This window comes from Zonotrichia leucophrys, chromosome 3 (genome assembly GCF_028769735.1).
Source record: "Zonotrichia leucophrys gambelii isolate GWCS_2022_RI chromosome 3, RI_Zleu_2.0, whole genome shotgun sequence".
Classification (NCBI taxonomy): domain Eukaryota; kingdom Metazoa; phylum Chordata; class Aves; order Passeriformes; family Passerellidae; genus Zonotrichia; species Zonotrichia leucophrys.
Window position 1 is genome coordinate 33177841 of NC_088172.1, and position 15221 is coordinate 33193061.

The 15221-nt window shown below is 44.0% G+C and overlaps 1 protein-coding gene across 1 annotated transcript in view; it reads right to left on the reverse strand.

Moving 5' to 3' along the window:
• Positions 1–10604, reverse strand: part of LOC135445136 (protein LYRIC-like) — a 49119-nt gene extending 38515 nt beyond the window's left edge. The window contains exons 1-2 of the mRNA XM_064707172.1: positions 10484–10604; positions 1540–1717 (exon numbers count right to left, since the gene is read on the reverse strand). Of these exons, the coding sequence (XP_064563242.1) occupies positions 1540–1717; positions 10484–10604 (299 nt within the window). The remainder of the gene's footprint in view (positions 1–1539; positions 1718–10483) is intronic.
• Positions 10605–15221: the final 4617 nt, after the last annotated feature.

Here is a 15221-nt window from a genome sequence, read left to right on the forward strand (position 1 = left end):
AACAAATTGTAAGATGATTAAATGAAGCAGAGGAGAAACACCAACATTAGCCACATTCTCAGTCTGCAAAAGGGATTTTCTACTTGTGTTCCTGGTATTTTCCATTTTATTTCTGAACTAGAAAACAAACCATGGTTTACACGACCTTTGGGGGCCATGTTCACTTCCCAGCTCTGCTGGGTAACACTGGCAAAGTCATTTCAGCTCAGGAGCTAATGGCTTTGCTTTCACATCCTTTATTTGCTTGTCTTCTCAGATAACTCCACCAAACTCCACCAGCCCATGGTCTACCCAAGGCACACCACCCCTTGCTCTCCCTGTGAGCCTCAGTTTTAACTTTGGAATGTGCTGTGCCTGTGAGTAGCATTGGAGCAGGTTCCACAAGCCATGGACTGGTGTGGCCAGCAGGGTCAGCCGGTGTGGCCAGGGACGTGGGCTGGCATGGCCAGAGGGTGACATTTTGGTGCAGGAACTGTTGATGGTAGGATGGACACCTAAAGCCTTGGGGACAAGCACTTGGAGGAGCACTGGTGTCGTGCTAGCTGTGAGTATTAATGATGCTTGTTGATCTGGGAGTTTTTCATGCTGCTGTGAGAAAAACAAGCCTTAAAAACTGCCTAAATCCTGCAGCAGAACAGGGTTTAAGGTGTATGCCTCAGGATTTCTAACAAGCTTATTGTGTGGTGTGCTGGCCATTCTCAGTTTGATCCCTAGGCATATACATCCCCCTCATTAGGCTGGTGCCAAAGGTGCCAGGTCCTACAGCTCCCAGTAACAAAATCCTATTAACTAACTCCTCACATAATTCTGTGTGTAAAATGTAAGACATTTCCTTTTCTAATAGTGTCAGTAGATAGGCATGTTGGTGATGTGAGGCAGTCAGACATAGTTATAACAGGAAGCAGGAGTGGGATTAAGACGTTCCAGGTCAGTTGTGTCTCTCAAAATGTGGTATTGTTCCCTTGGAGAGCTCATCCCTATACCAACTGCCTCATTTTTGGAGCACACCATGCCTCTTCTGCAGCGACTGCCAGGAAAGTGCCCCGTGTTGAAATGTTAAACTTCAAAATGCATTTGGGAATATTTCCCTGCCAGTCTTTCCTGGTAGATCTTTGAGCTCAGAAATGCTTCTGCAGAGGATGTGGGCTACCCTTGTGAGGAATCTGAGTACCCAGTGCAGAGTCATTTTCAGTTTTCCCAAAGCGGTGTCGCTTTCATGTTGGCAGATAGGAGAAGCTTGTGGTTAGGAGTGTAATCCAGTTTCAGTAGCAGAATAATATCTCTATTGTTCAGTCTAGTTTTTAATAGTTCTGTGATCCCACAAGCATATAAACAATGGGAACTAAAGTATAAGATTGGGAAGGTGAAATTGCCCATTCCTTAGTTGCCTGTGCACCTTTTCTGTTCATGGAACTGAAGAGCAGAAGGCGGTTCTATTTTTTTGCTAAAATTTAATATTGTAGAACAGGACTATGCATCCCATGTGTGTCATACCACCTTTGATACTTCTGAGCAGGAGGGAAAAATGGAGGCCCTTACATGTCCGTGCCAAAGCAGAGCCCTTCAAAGCAGTGAAATAAATGATCCTGGGATGGTTGAAGCCTCTGACAGGGGTGGCAGTCACTCTGCAGCGTGTCCGTCACCTGGGGCAAATCACAGACGTGTGTGGCCAGGCCGTCGGAGCTGATTACTGCAGACTCTGCGGACTCAGGGAAATCTGCAGTTCCAACAGCAGATGGCACAGTCTTAAAACTAAAACCAGCCTGCAAGAGGAAATGCTGCCTGGGCTGTGAATCTGAGCGCTCCTTCTAGGGGATCCTGTGGATTTGTCAGCCTAAGCATACTGGTTTTGAAAACGGCGTGTTTTCTCTTTAGGAGAAATAATCATAAAAGATACTGCATATATGAGACAATCTGATAGCAGTGGAGTTTCGTTTGAGATTCTCAAGTACAGCTGACAGCTTAAGTGTAAGTAAAAGATTTTGCATCCATGCCTGATAAATCACTCTTTTGATCTTCCTTATATGATCTAGAAACCATTTACAGTGGTCATGGATACAAAGAAATTCTATTTACTGGAAAGAAAGTTAAACCCCAGAATTATTTAATTGAACAGTAATGTCTGAAATTTGCTTTTATGTGGACATAATCCTTTTGGGATTCTTAACCATCATCCAGAGACTTACCAAATTAGGCACAAAAAAACCTTCTGTTATGTTTGGAATTTCATGAACTAAGTGAGATATGGGTAAATCAATTCCATATTCCCAGCCCTCGACATGTGAGGAAAGCAGTGCAGCAGACCTGGCACTTTGGTTCTATCAGCAATTAGCATTTGGGCAGGCAAATGCACTTAGCTTGGCACTTTTTCTACAAACTTACAGAATAAAACCTAGACATCTTCCTCCAGTAGGCAACATGGTAAGCCTGGATGTATAATACTGGAAAACCATTTCATGATGTTGAAGGAATTAAGAAACTAATCCATCCTTTTGATGCACTAAGGAATTGCTAGAGGAATTGTCTAGTGGTTGTAGAGGAAACTGTGAGTCAAGGCATCTGTTCCCCTCTTTGTCAGTGAATCATTTCCTCTTCTTTGGCCCCACAAAACACCCAGACAGAATCTGTCCCCAAGTAAAATACACCCTTTACTAGGTCTGGTCCCCACATAGCTCCCAGGCTTGTGCTAAAAGCTTTCACCTTAGAGTCAGAAAGATGTCAAAATAGAAAGATGTCTTGTAGTCCAGCACATGAATTTTCCCTCTGCAGGCTTCACAGAGCCCAGAGCTCTGCTATCAGCTGCCCTGTGAGAGCACATGGAAACAGCAATCTCAGCACAGTCCTCACTTTAGCAGATGTCAAAGTGCACAAAAAAAGAATTTTCCAGTGTTAAGATTCTGTATTAGCAGTGTTTGTATTAGCAATGTTTAAGGAGTTAACTCTCCACCACTGTTAAGTATTCCATTACTTTCTTGCAGTTAGAGAGACTGTTGTGTTCAGAGAGAGATTCAATCCACAAATTTTAATTTTTTTCCTTGGGATAGCATGAATTATTTTCTGGAGCTGCCTGTCTCCACTGTTTGCAGAACAAAATGTTGACCAATTTTACTCCTAACTTACTGCCTCAACTCAGTGCTTAAATGGGCATCCCAAACTCCTGCGATGGGAGTCAGACCACATTAATTAGATATTCTTCCTAATTAGATATTAGAAAGAAATTATTTACTGTGGGGGGGATGAAACAGTGGAACAGGTTGCCCAGAGAAGCTGTGGGTGCCCCATCCCTGGAAGTGTTCAAGGCCAGGTTGGATGGGGTGTTGGACAACCTGCTCTAGTGGAAGGTGGCCCTGACCATGGCAAAGGGTTGGAACTCCAATTCAAGCCATTCTGGGATTCTGTGGTTCTGAGATTCTGTGATTCCATGACTCTGTGATTCTGTAATTCTGTGGTTCTGTGACTCTATGATTCTGTGACTCTGTGACTCTGTGTTTCTGTGGTTCTGTGATTCTGTGATTGAGCACCAGCTAAGTCTAACAGTACTGGTCACTGTGTTGTACTTTCAACAGCTGCAGTTGCTGCTGCTGATTTTGTATTTGCCACATATTCCCTGCCTCCCACCACTTCACACCAAGCACTGCTGTGGCTCTTCTGCTCTCAGGGGTGTTTGCCCAGGAACCAGCATCTTCCTCAAGGTAGCCTGAGGCAGCAGCAGAGAAACAGCACAAGCCTTTACTGCCCAACACACCAATCGCTCATCCTCTCCCACTGCTAATCAAGCAAACAAAAATATGTGCTCTCAGAGATAACAGGGATTAAAGGTTTTGCAGTTATTTCCCAGAGGGATTCCAGGCATTCCCATGTTTGCAGTGATTCCCAGAAGTTTACATCGCAGTTGCCTACGCAGGGAAAGCAGTGGCTTTCAATATTCAGAGAAACATGAGCTCCAAATCAAATAACTTTTCAGAAATATCTCAAATATTTGAAGATTACTCCTTCAAAAACATCTGTCTGACACAAGAGGAGATTAACCTCACCTAACTACAGCTTTCTAAAAGTTAGGCGGGTGAGCAGGAATCCCCAGGAACCAATGAAGGCAGGGAAGCAATCTCAAACAATGCAAGTATGAAAGAAATAATGCCTTAAACAAGGGAATAACAATGGCCTATTCTGTTCTTCCTCTGTTTGTCTTGAAAACAATTCCAACTGTAACTTTCTCAGGGAGAAAATAATTTTCAGTTTCCGTTCTCTGTTAGAATTCAGTTTGCATTTTCCTGATTTCTCCCAATTGGTATGGTTTTTTCCTACTCATCTGTTGTCAGAGGCTGTTGTGGTTCAGGTGCGTGAGTGTAGGTACACGGATGGTAGATGTTTACATCTGATTTAGCTATTTTGAGCTCTGATTGAAAATACTTCTGTGAGTGCTATTTGTTGTTCTAGGGTAGAGTAGGCCTAATGAACAGCACCCCAGAGATGCTTATTTGTCCTCATTCACAGTGGGAAGAGCCTGGGGTCACTAGCACTGGCGTAAATATCTGCACTGCAAATGTCTAAAATTAGGTGGGATAAATCTCATGCAAGGAGCTTGATACTTTAAGCCCCTGTTCAGCAAAGCACTTACTGACAGCATAAAATGAAGCCTGAGCTTTAATGCTTTGCTGAGCTGAAGCCTCAATTACTGAAGGAATGAGAAGACAGTCGTGGGGATCATAGCAGTCAGGCTTGTGCAAGGTTTATGTTGGGTTTCCACCGAGCAGTCCTACATACCACTCTACTCTCCTACAGAAAATACTCTTCTTCCTTCAATTTCCTCCTCCAAACACATTTATTTCCCCCTCCCGGGGCTCCCTCTCCCTGGCTGAGTCACCCACACTGTGTAACCCAAAACAGGGGCAGGCGAGCCAGGGGCACCCCAGGCTGCCGGGATTTGCGGCTCTGCGCCACTGCTTCTCACTGCTTCTTAGCCTTTGGGGTTTTGGCTTCAGTCTTTAGCATCAAATTCTTCACCACCCGGCTGAAAACTTTGTCTGAGAGTGGCAAGGCTAAATAAATATCCGGTGGTGGGCTGAGTGAGCTTTGTGTAATTTGGGGCTTGTTTTGTAACTACCCCAGGTAGGTGGCTGGAGCTAAAAGTCTGACCAGCTTGTTGGGTGTGTTGGCACCAGCAAGCTCCAGGCTTGCAGGGCACAGGTCCAGGCACAGGCACAGGCACCTGTTGGGATGTTGTTCTGGGTTACCAAGCTGTAGCACTTGGGCACATCCAGCCCCAAAACACTCTCCACGTCCTGCCCCCTCCTTCTGGCTACCAGGGACACCTGGCTGTGGGAATAAACCTTGACATTATGCTAATGCACAGAATCACAGAATCCTTTAGGGTGGAAAAGACCTCTAAGATCATAGAGTCCACCCATTAAGCAGCACTGCTAAGTCACCCACTTAAGCCATGTCCCTGAGCGCCACATCTACATGTCTTTCTTTTAAATACCTCCATGGTAGTGACTCAGTTATTTTTGTAGCCACTTTGAACCTTTAGGGCAAAAATCTAATCATCACTTTTGTGCAGGAATAAGTTATGTTCATCTCCTGAGCTTGGTCAGGGATTTTGGGCACAAAAAATAAATAGTGGCAGAGATTTATTGTTGTGCTTATGCTGTAAAGATGTCTGAGGACAAGTCAAAATACTCAAATCAAATTGACATGCTTTGTTTATATGTGCCATCACTCTGCTACATAAGAAACAAAAAAATTAAATTACTAAACTGAGATCAGCCACCAGAATGAATTGCTGCAACCCTGAGGATGTGCAGAGCATAGACTCAGTGGAAAGTGATAACTATAAAAATACAGGATCACCAATGTGATACTTTTTCCCCCCATTACCACAATTTAGGCTCTGTACTTCTTGCTGGTTAATAGAATCAATGGAGACTCAATCCCAAGTATTGAGAAATACTGGTATTGATAATCACAGACACGTGAATTCACACAAGTCATTACCTACCTAGTAAACCAAATAAGTAAACTAAACCCGGCAGGGGCAACAGGAATGTAGCTGAGAATTCAGTTAAATCCGGTGTCTGTCACTGCCATGGGCACAGGGACTATGTTAAGGGACAAGGGAGACCACATTTCAGCATTGCCTAGTGTACATTATGTTTCTTCCATAACTCTGCAGAACTGACACCCATTTCCTTGTGTCAAGTGCTTTCACCATGTTTACAAGTGCAAATATGAATCATTATCAAATGCATTTTTGCTTGTTTTTCTCCTGATATTTTCTAGAAGAATTGCTGCAGATGTCCATGTTAAAAAAAAAAAAATCAAGCATCCTGTCTTTCACTCCATTAGCGCTCAAAAACTTTACTTGATAATGAGGCATACCTAGGTTTCTGCTTTTTCTTCCTCTATTTTTAAATGAAAAATAAATAGTTTTTTCTCCAATTAATTGTGTCAAGTTTTTATTATTAGGTTTTCATACCTGCAGCAATAAATACTGTGTTTTTACCTTTTTTACACCTTTTGTTTGCAAGAAACTATGTCAATATTCTCAGTAAACTGGAGGCTGGAAAATAGATGTGTGTGTGTGTGTTATAACTTCCAGAAATGCTTTTTGGTAACATAAATAAATGCTTTTGAAGTGTTTCAAGGTGAGAAAACCTTTTTAATAGAAGTTAAAATACTGTTAATGAGAAACGTTTAATCTCTTCAACAAGTTCTCAGGGAGAAACGAGTGAACAAGATTTTTATTAGCTTCTCTTTTTCATTATGTCATGTATGAATTAAAATATCTCTATAAAATAAGCTGTACTGAGAGGTTTAACTTTCCATTACTCTAAAAGCAGTATCAAGGACAAATTTGCCTGCAGTTCTTATTTCTAATTGTCAAGTGCTTAAAATGTAATGAGTAATTAAAAGCTACTAGCAGTGCAAAAAATGTACAAATTCAATAACAGTAATTAAACTCCCTCCTTGCATAACTCCAAGGTTTCACAATGCTCTAGCATTTCTCTTTTATATAAGACAACAACTGAGTCAGAAACTTCAGCACATTTTTACAAGCTCAGTTGGTGCATGGCCCCTGTTTGCTTCCCAACCGTGGTCGTGAGATGATCTACACCCAGTTAAGGCTCTCAGGCTGCAGGTTAGATATTCATTACACAACCCTGGTGACTGTGTGCTGCAAAATTGCATAATGTCTTTGTAAATCTCGTTTGAATGAACCAGCCATTGAATTAAAAAGTGATGTAAAGCTCAGTCCTGCCCTTTCAGATGTTGTATTTCACTGTGCACTTTCGAGAATTAGCAGGTGGCAGGATGAGCCTTTGCTTTCCCCATGACAGCCTGGAGGCAATGGCTGGGCACCCAGGGTCATACTCTGACTCGCTGGCTCTTATAAAAGCAAGGTATCCACTGAGGAGTCAGAATTTAGGCAGTTTATATTGCAGCCCTTATTCCCTTAGCATTTACTTGCGTTTAATTATATTATATCTGGGGAATCTAAGGTTTCTGCCCACAGGAGTAAATGTCATAAAATCTAAGGATACAATAAAATGCACGGCAGCATCTTGGTCCTACAAATATAGAAGAAGCTGAAACTTTTTTATTATTTTATTAATTTGCAATAATTTGTGGCACGTGCTTTGGCTGTGAAGCTGGATCAGTGCATCAGTGCACCACTGCCACTGAAAACCAGCACGCCCAAAGGGGAGGTCATGTAAAACTTTTTGTTTTGATGATACCATAGAGGCAGGAGTGAGCTTTTATTAAAGCAACCTTGCCTCTTCATGCTGGTCTAGATCACAAGGCCCCTAAATTGCCTGCAGAATGCTGTAGCACACCACACCACTGAGTTACATAAAATGCATCTCTGGCGTCGCTCAGTACATTTCCAAGGGAAGAAACAATAGCGCTCGCTGAGCTGCCTTTGGGTGTGAGCTGTGCTGAAAGCACTTACAGCTGTTGACAATGAGCCCTCAAAAACCTGTCCCACTTGAAAACCAGTCCCCAGCCTTTTAACAAGAGCAAACAGGCAGAGCAGATCAAGGCAGCGATTTCAGTTTGCCGTCCTCTGACTCTGCAGGAGTGGCAAAATCGCCGTAATCCTGCTGATATTACTCACAATAGTGTAACTGATATCCAGCTCAAGAAATTAAACGTGTTTTTACCTACAGGTAGCTCACCAAAAGTAATGCATTTAGTGTTTTGTTCTTTTCCTTGGACAGTAAGAGCCTCAAACCTGGAGGACAATTTTTTCTTGCTTCCCTCAGGAATTAGTTGCCAAGAGACTGCACCACTGCCTGAGATAATTCCTCTGCCATCTCTTTCTTTCATCTAGTGAGATGCCAGAGGACTGGAAAGTGCACAGGTGTTTGCTGACAGTCTTCCTGTTCAGAATTGCTCCTATGCCTTGGCCAGGCATTAAATGAGAAAGAAGGTTTGCAGTGCAGTTCATCCTGCTGGGAGACAGGTCACAGCCTGGCAAGAAATCCAACTAGAAAACTGATTCCTTGTTTCACCACGGGGGAAAACCACTATTTTTCGAGATGAAAAAATAATAGGAGCTAGGGAGAAGCCTCTCACCTACTTCAGCATAACCAAATGGTCACAATCCTTATTCCAGATGTAGTGAGAGGACATGGAAGCTTTCTAAATTTAGTTTTACAAACAGCATGTTTTTTCCTGAAAAAAAAAAAAAAAAAAAGAAAACCCACCAAACTCCAAAACAAACAAAAACCCCCACCAAAATAGAAAGAATAAATCTACTTAAAAATCTGGGTTCAGTTTGGCTAAAAATATTGACCCCCAACATGGAGACATATTTTTTGGAAATCTTACTTTGGTATCCCTTCTTGGCTTTTGCTAAACAAACCCCTTTACTTTTCACTGTAGAAAGCCATCTTGAATTTTAAAATTATCTTAAATTTACCAAAAAAAGCCTTTGAAGGTTTAAGTTCTATCTCCCCCAAGAGACATGTTGGTATAGATCACAAATATCTTAGATGTTAACAGAAGTATTTCTCATCTCCAGAAACCCTAAACTTCTGTTTCTTGGTTCAGCCTAAGGGAAAATTTCTCTTCTAACTGTTTATTCAATCTCTGCCTAAACAGGAAATGTTGTTTTCATACTCAGATATAGATTGTAGAGGAAAAGTCGAGTCCCTATTTTCATGTCCAGCTATTTGTAGAGAGGACTTGGAATCCTGGTCTAGGCAAAGATCTCTTAGTTACCTTTGTGTAATATTTTTCTCTGTGTTAACCAAAAAAGTCACTTCCTTTCCTTTCCCTTCCAGAACAGATACACATAGTCTAAAAAATAAGTTTGGTTCATATTAACCAAAATTTTCAGATAGAGAAGGTTTCTGTAGGAAATGTTTAACCCTCTCTAGTTGCTGGTGCATTTGTGGGGTGATTTCCTTTCAAATTTCAACAATAGAAACAGCTGTTGCAGAGGTGATAAATGAAGAAATTGGTCCAAAAGGCAGCCTTGCTGAGGGAGGCAGGGATTCAAACCACCTAGACGCCGTGGTAAGGGGGCAGAGGAGCAGCTTCAGCCCTGTCTGTCCTCAGCAATGCCATCAGGACTGGCAGGGAGAAGGATTGCTTAAAGCCCCTTTAATTTTTAAAAAGCTTGACTTAATAAGTATTCCCATGGGAGCATATTCCAACACAATGTGGGAGTCAATGAGCCCATGAAGCAATAACATATTACATATTTTAAAGGTTTTGAGAAGTAGTGGGAGAAGCAGAAGACAACCTAGGTAGAAGTTAAACCACATTTATGGCAAAACACCTTCATAATTAAAAAGAGAAATTAATTGTCTCACAAGCAGGAAGGCTTTCACTTTCTTTCCTCCTATGTAGGTAAGAAAGAGAAACCAGGAGATGAGAATCTGAGAAAGAAATGGTGAAAAAGCTAATTTTATTTCTGTACATTGTTGCTAACTTTAAGCCATGCAGATCCAGCTCAGGTGAGTGATATCATGACAGCCATTTACAGGAGGGAGAAAGGTGGGATTTATCCAGGAGGGCTCTTCTGGTGATGGAGAAGCAGATTTCAGTAAGATTTATTTCATGAAGATACCCCATTGAAACAGGAGCCCAAACTTGATATTGCAAGGTCCCAAAATCATCACCTGAGGGGGGAACAGAGATAGGGTGGGGGGTTGTGGTTTTTTTAAGACTTTCTCTTCAATACAATACAAGTGAATTCTTAGGAGTTTTTTCCCCTTCCTGTAATGCAAGGATGTACAAAGATCAGCTGTAGAGAGGACAGACGATGGGAAAACAAAGATAAGACATCCTTTAATTTGTACTTAAGCACAACATGGCCGATGCCTGCCCCAGCCACGAGGAGGGCTGCTCAAAAATCGCGTGTAAATTGTAACAGGGCCAAGCCAGGCATGTGGCAGCAGACTGAATTTTTGTTTTTCTTTCTTTCTATGTGAATCAGGACTCTTCCACAGGGAAAGTCTTCATTTCATCTCACAACTCTTCACTGTTGGCACTGCCGCTCCCTCCTGATGCCCGTGGGGCTGGCGGCAGGCCCCGGGCAAGGCGGGCCTGGCCCAGCCCCGGCTGCTGAGGGCTCCTTTCCTCCTCCTCCTCATCCCGCACCGGCCTTGGCACAGCCCAGCCCCGGCTGCTGAGGGCTCCTCTCCCCTCCTCATCCCGCACCGGCCTTGGCACAGCCCGGCCCAGGCATTTCCCTTCTGAAACATCACGGGCCCTTCTGTGCTCCGAGGAACGCGGGCATTCGTCCTGAGGTGCCCCCAGGGCACGAAACCCAGAGCATTTCTGGCTGTGACAGGGCGCGGGGAATGTCAAATATTTCACATTTCCCTTGATAACTGTATTTTTTTTTTTTTTTTAATGTGAGAATGTGCGAGGAATGTCAAATATTTCTCGTTTCCCTTGATTATTGTATCTCCATGAGTCAGCCCCTCGGGAGCGGGGCAGCCCCGCTCGGGGGCACTGGGAGGGGGAGGGCGCTCACTGCCGGCTTGGGGCCAGCATCTCTCACACCCTTATCAAAGCCAAGAGCGCCGTGACTCCGCTCCCGGGCCGGGCCAGCAGCTCTGCCACAGCCCCGCTGCGGCTCCGAGGGTGTCACAGCAGCCTGAGCTTTGTCCCGTGTCACACACAGAGCGCTCCGGCCCCGCGCCTCGCACGGGAGACAGAAACAATGCCCACGGGCTGTTCTTCAAAAATCTGAGTGCTGTGAAGGGCTCAGTTAGCCCCGTTCTTCGTGTGTGCAACGCGAAGGGGGTTTCTGTAACATGTAATAAGAGGGAGAATACATCCTGGGACCAGGGAGGAAGGTTTTGGAGAAATACAAGTACAGATTGTTGTAGCACTTGGCAAACCTGAACCAGATGCATTTTGTTTGCTTGATATAAGAACCTTCAAGGCTAATATCAGTGCTAAGCATGCTGAGGGTGGAAATGAGTATTTCCAGGCTCTTTTGGATGTCTCTAGCACTGGGGCCATTGTGGCTGTCCAGGCAGGAGGTGTCCTGGCCTGCAGCCCCTGGGTGAGGGTGTGCCAGTAGTGAAGACTTGTAGGGAAAGAAAGAGAAGCACTGGGGTATCCTCAGGGAAAATGAATTATGAGTAAGGAATGGATGCACCATGTCTCAGATGGGCTGCCTCTCTACCTGCTCTTTTGATCCATTTCATATCATGTGCTCTGCCCACTCTTTTTTTCCTCTTTGCTGTTCTCTGTGTTTTCTTTCCTTACCTCTCTTTGTGTCATTCATCCCCCTTTTCTTGAGCAGGGGGCAGAGGGACATCACCCCTCCTTACACCCCCATCACCCCTGGCCATTAGGTAGAGTTACAATCTACAGACTATGTATCATTGTATCACAGAAACCATCTTTGTCACTTGCAATAGTAATACCTAGAAACTTCACATTTTTTTGGCCTTGGTACAGTGAAAACACATGGTAGGAGACAACTGCTGCACCCAGGAGGCTTGTGAACATGATCCTGGGTGTCGTAAAAGGTGTAGAGTTCACCAGCCCCATTGGAGAGCCTGGAGGAAAGGCACCCCCAGCTTCTCGAGGGAGCTGCTGTGGGTGGGTGGCCCAGAGGTGACCCAAGCAAGTGATGGCTGCACAGGAGAGCAGGTCCCTGGCTGAAAGCAAGAGCTGGTACTGCATGAGCCACAGCACCCCGTGGCAAACCTGTGGCTTGGAGGTGACTGGGCACCAGTCCGGGCCAACTTGGAGCACCTGCCTGGCCTGATGATTCCATGGGGCCACCAGCAGCAGGGCTGGGAACATTGTCCATGGATACTCCGAGCCCTGGAAATGGCCTGAGCAGGCAGCCCACTGTAACACCCTGAGCACAGACACGTTTCAAGGTGAATGGGACCAGGCAGGAGGGCAGTGCTGTCCCTTTGTGCTGTCACAGCTGCAAGCAGAAAGAAGAGTCCAGGCTAATTCCTTTATAACTCTGCTGAGGGGCAAGCCTGGGGCTGGCTGGGTGTTAATTCAGATTTCCCCAACTGTTGCTTCCTTCTGTTTCCTTCCCTCTAATAAAGTTCTGTTCATTTAAAGCTTACTGCTGTGACTGGTGAAACACTGCCTAATCCAAGGTGCACAGAGGAATTTAGTGTCCCAAGTTTCTGAATGTATAATTGAGACTAGGTTGCTCCAGTTTCCAAGGACATGTGGCTCAAAATTGAACCCAGCTTAGCAGCACATGCTGAAAATATTACAGAAGGTAGAAGACAAAACCCAAAAAATGGGATGACAATAATGAGGTGAGGGATGCTTCCAGGATCTCTCATAAGATATCCTATAACCCAGCTATGGATCCCTTCCAAGCTGGGATACTCTGTGATCCTGTGACACAGCAGACCATCAACAGCACAGTGGAGATGTCTGAGATCTCAGCCTGCCGGAAAGCATGTCCCTCACAGGACTGGGCATGGACATGTCCTGACAGATGCTAGGTCATGTGTTCAGGCTCAGTTTGGCAACTCTGAATGTGCCCAAGGAAGTCTCTTACTCATTTATTTGCCATACCACTCTGTTCTTACAATTGTCCCTTTGTTTGCTCTGTTGGAAGTTTTCACTCTGCAGAGCCTCAGGCTGAGAAATTCACTGTCACTGTCGTAGAGGGGGCAGCAGCAGCATAGATATGTCCTAGGAATTTATCCCCACATTTGCTTTCTGCGGTCTATAAAAATATTAAAAACACTAGAGACCAGTGCTGCATCCAGAGACAGATCCATGAGACCTTCTCTGAAAACACAATGCCATCTCACACAGGCAAAATTCCAGTACCTAGAATTGGAATGAAGACTAATACAAAGTATGGAAATCCACACTGGTAGCTCTTGATATTGTGATACTCCTCTATGCTTTGAATAAAACAACTAAGAGTAGCATTTCAAACTTTGTTATTAACTTAATTAAAAGACCAATATATTACCTTATCTGTTTGTCTTTTTAAATTCGTGACATTTATTACAAGTTTCAGAGTTAATCCTTAGGAAGTTTGGGGTGGGTTTCAGCTCTGTATTAAGAGAGGCTGTGGGCTCAGCTCCATTGGCCAGACACGTGTCCTGGAATGCACAAGACTTTTATGTGGTCTTGTGGGAATTGACACAGCACAATCCCAAAGATGTTTGCACTGTTGTCCAGAAGCCAGAGGAAGTACCAAGGTCTCAGGTGATAAAAACAACTTCTCCTTTACGTCATGTGTTGACACTTAGATGTAGACACCTAAACTTAATGTAATAAATTTAATAATGACTTTTTTTCTCCTAAGTCCTGGTGTCTGAATTGCTTCAGAGAGCTTCATTTGCTCCTTTCCTCTCTTGTCCTGGCAAGATAAATCCTAAGATGGCACCACTGTGAACAAGAAAGTAGTTCTAGGACCCTTTCTGCCCCATGGCCTAGAGTTGTGGCATTCCTCATGACCACAGAGGTAAGCAACCTTCTCCCCAAAACTGAGTGGCCCCATTGTAAATGCCTGTTGGCGGTGGTTCAGCTCCTGAACCCTGCCTGAGCTGTGACTGCAGGAGCACAAGCTGGCCTGGGATGAGTGGTGGCAAACTATGGGCCTCTCTACACCTCACTCATGGATTTGTATCATCTTTTCTGAGCACTGCTTGTCAGTGTTATATCCAGCTTTTATGACAACACAATATTTTAAGGCCAGCATGAAATGTGAATGAAATTTTTGAAAATAAGTGTGTTCTGTATAATGAAGTGAAAATCACAACCACAGCGTTGTTTCCCTTAATCCAGAAGCTTTTCACAGATATCCTGCAAATGGCAACTTTACTCAGCTAAGGCAAGCTTGCAAAGCCCAGGAGTGCCAGATTTTCTGAGAGTCGACTGGGTTTTGCCCTTTCATCCCACCTTGGCTTCACATTGTAAAAGTGCAGATGCTTAGGAAATTGCCTCCAGGTGTTGAGTGATCTGAGTTTCACAAAAATAATAAACCTTGATCTGAGCTAGATGACCTTGTTGTCAGCATAGGATCTTCAGGCTTGCAGAAGAGAACTGAAAAGGGTCTTTCTGCATTCCCTTGCTGCAGCTGTGGAGCTCTTTTGGAGAGTCTCAGAGAGATTCAGAATTGCTCTGTTTTCTTGGGCAAGAGTTTTTTGATACACCAAGCAAAAGGGTGATTTGGGGAGCTATGGGAACTAATGCTAAAGTTCTTCATTCAGGCACTGTCTGCTAAGTTAGATATGGCATTTCAGTACTCAGCATGGAGCAAGACATCTCTTTTGGAGGCATCCAGGACCATAAAGCCACCTGGTGTCTCTGCACAAAGGCCTGGAATGGAGATCTGCCCTCCAGTTCTCTTTGTACATCTCATGGACTTAAAGCACCTGGGTTTTCTGCCTTCATTTCTTACACTAGAAAGAAGTGTCAGTACTATTTTGTTTTCTCTTGGGGGTTCTGTGTTAGTTGATTTATAAACAGGGATAAAATCTGGAAGTTTTTACGTAGAGGCTTACTAGAATTCCAGTCCTTTGTCCCACGTCTCCCAGTAGACAAACTAATGCATTAGGGGCCTCTGATGTGAACAGTGGCAGCCCAGCAACTGCTGCCCAACTGTCTCTATGACCCATACAATATTTACTGTGCTGCCAGGTTCAACAGTGCTGGAAAAAAAATTAATTGTAGATGCAATTTCACTGTAGAAATTGTTTAGAGCCTGCTAAAGCTTTAGCCAGAGCATGTGGGATTTTTTTCTTCTATAA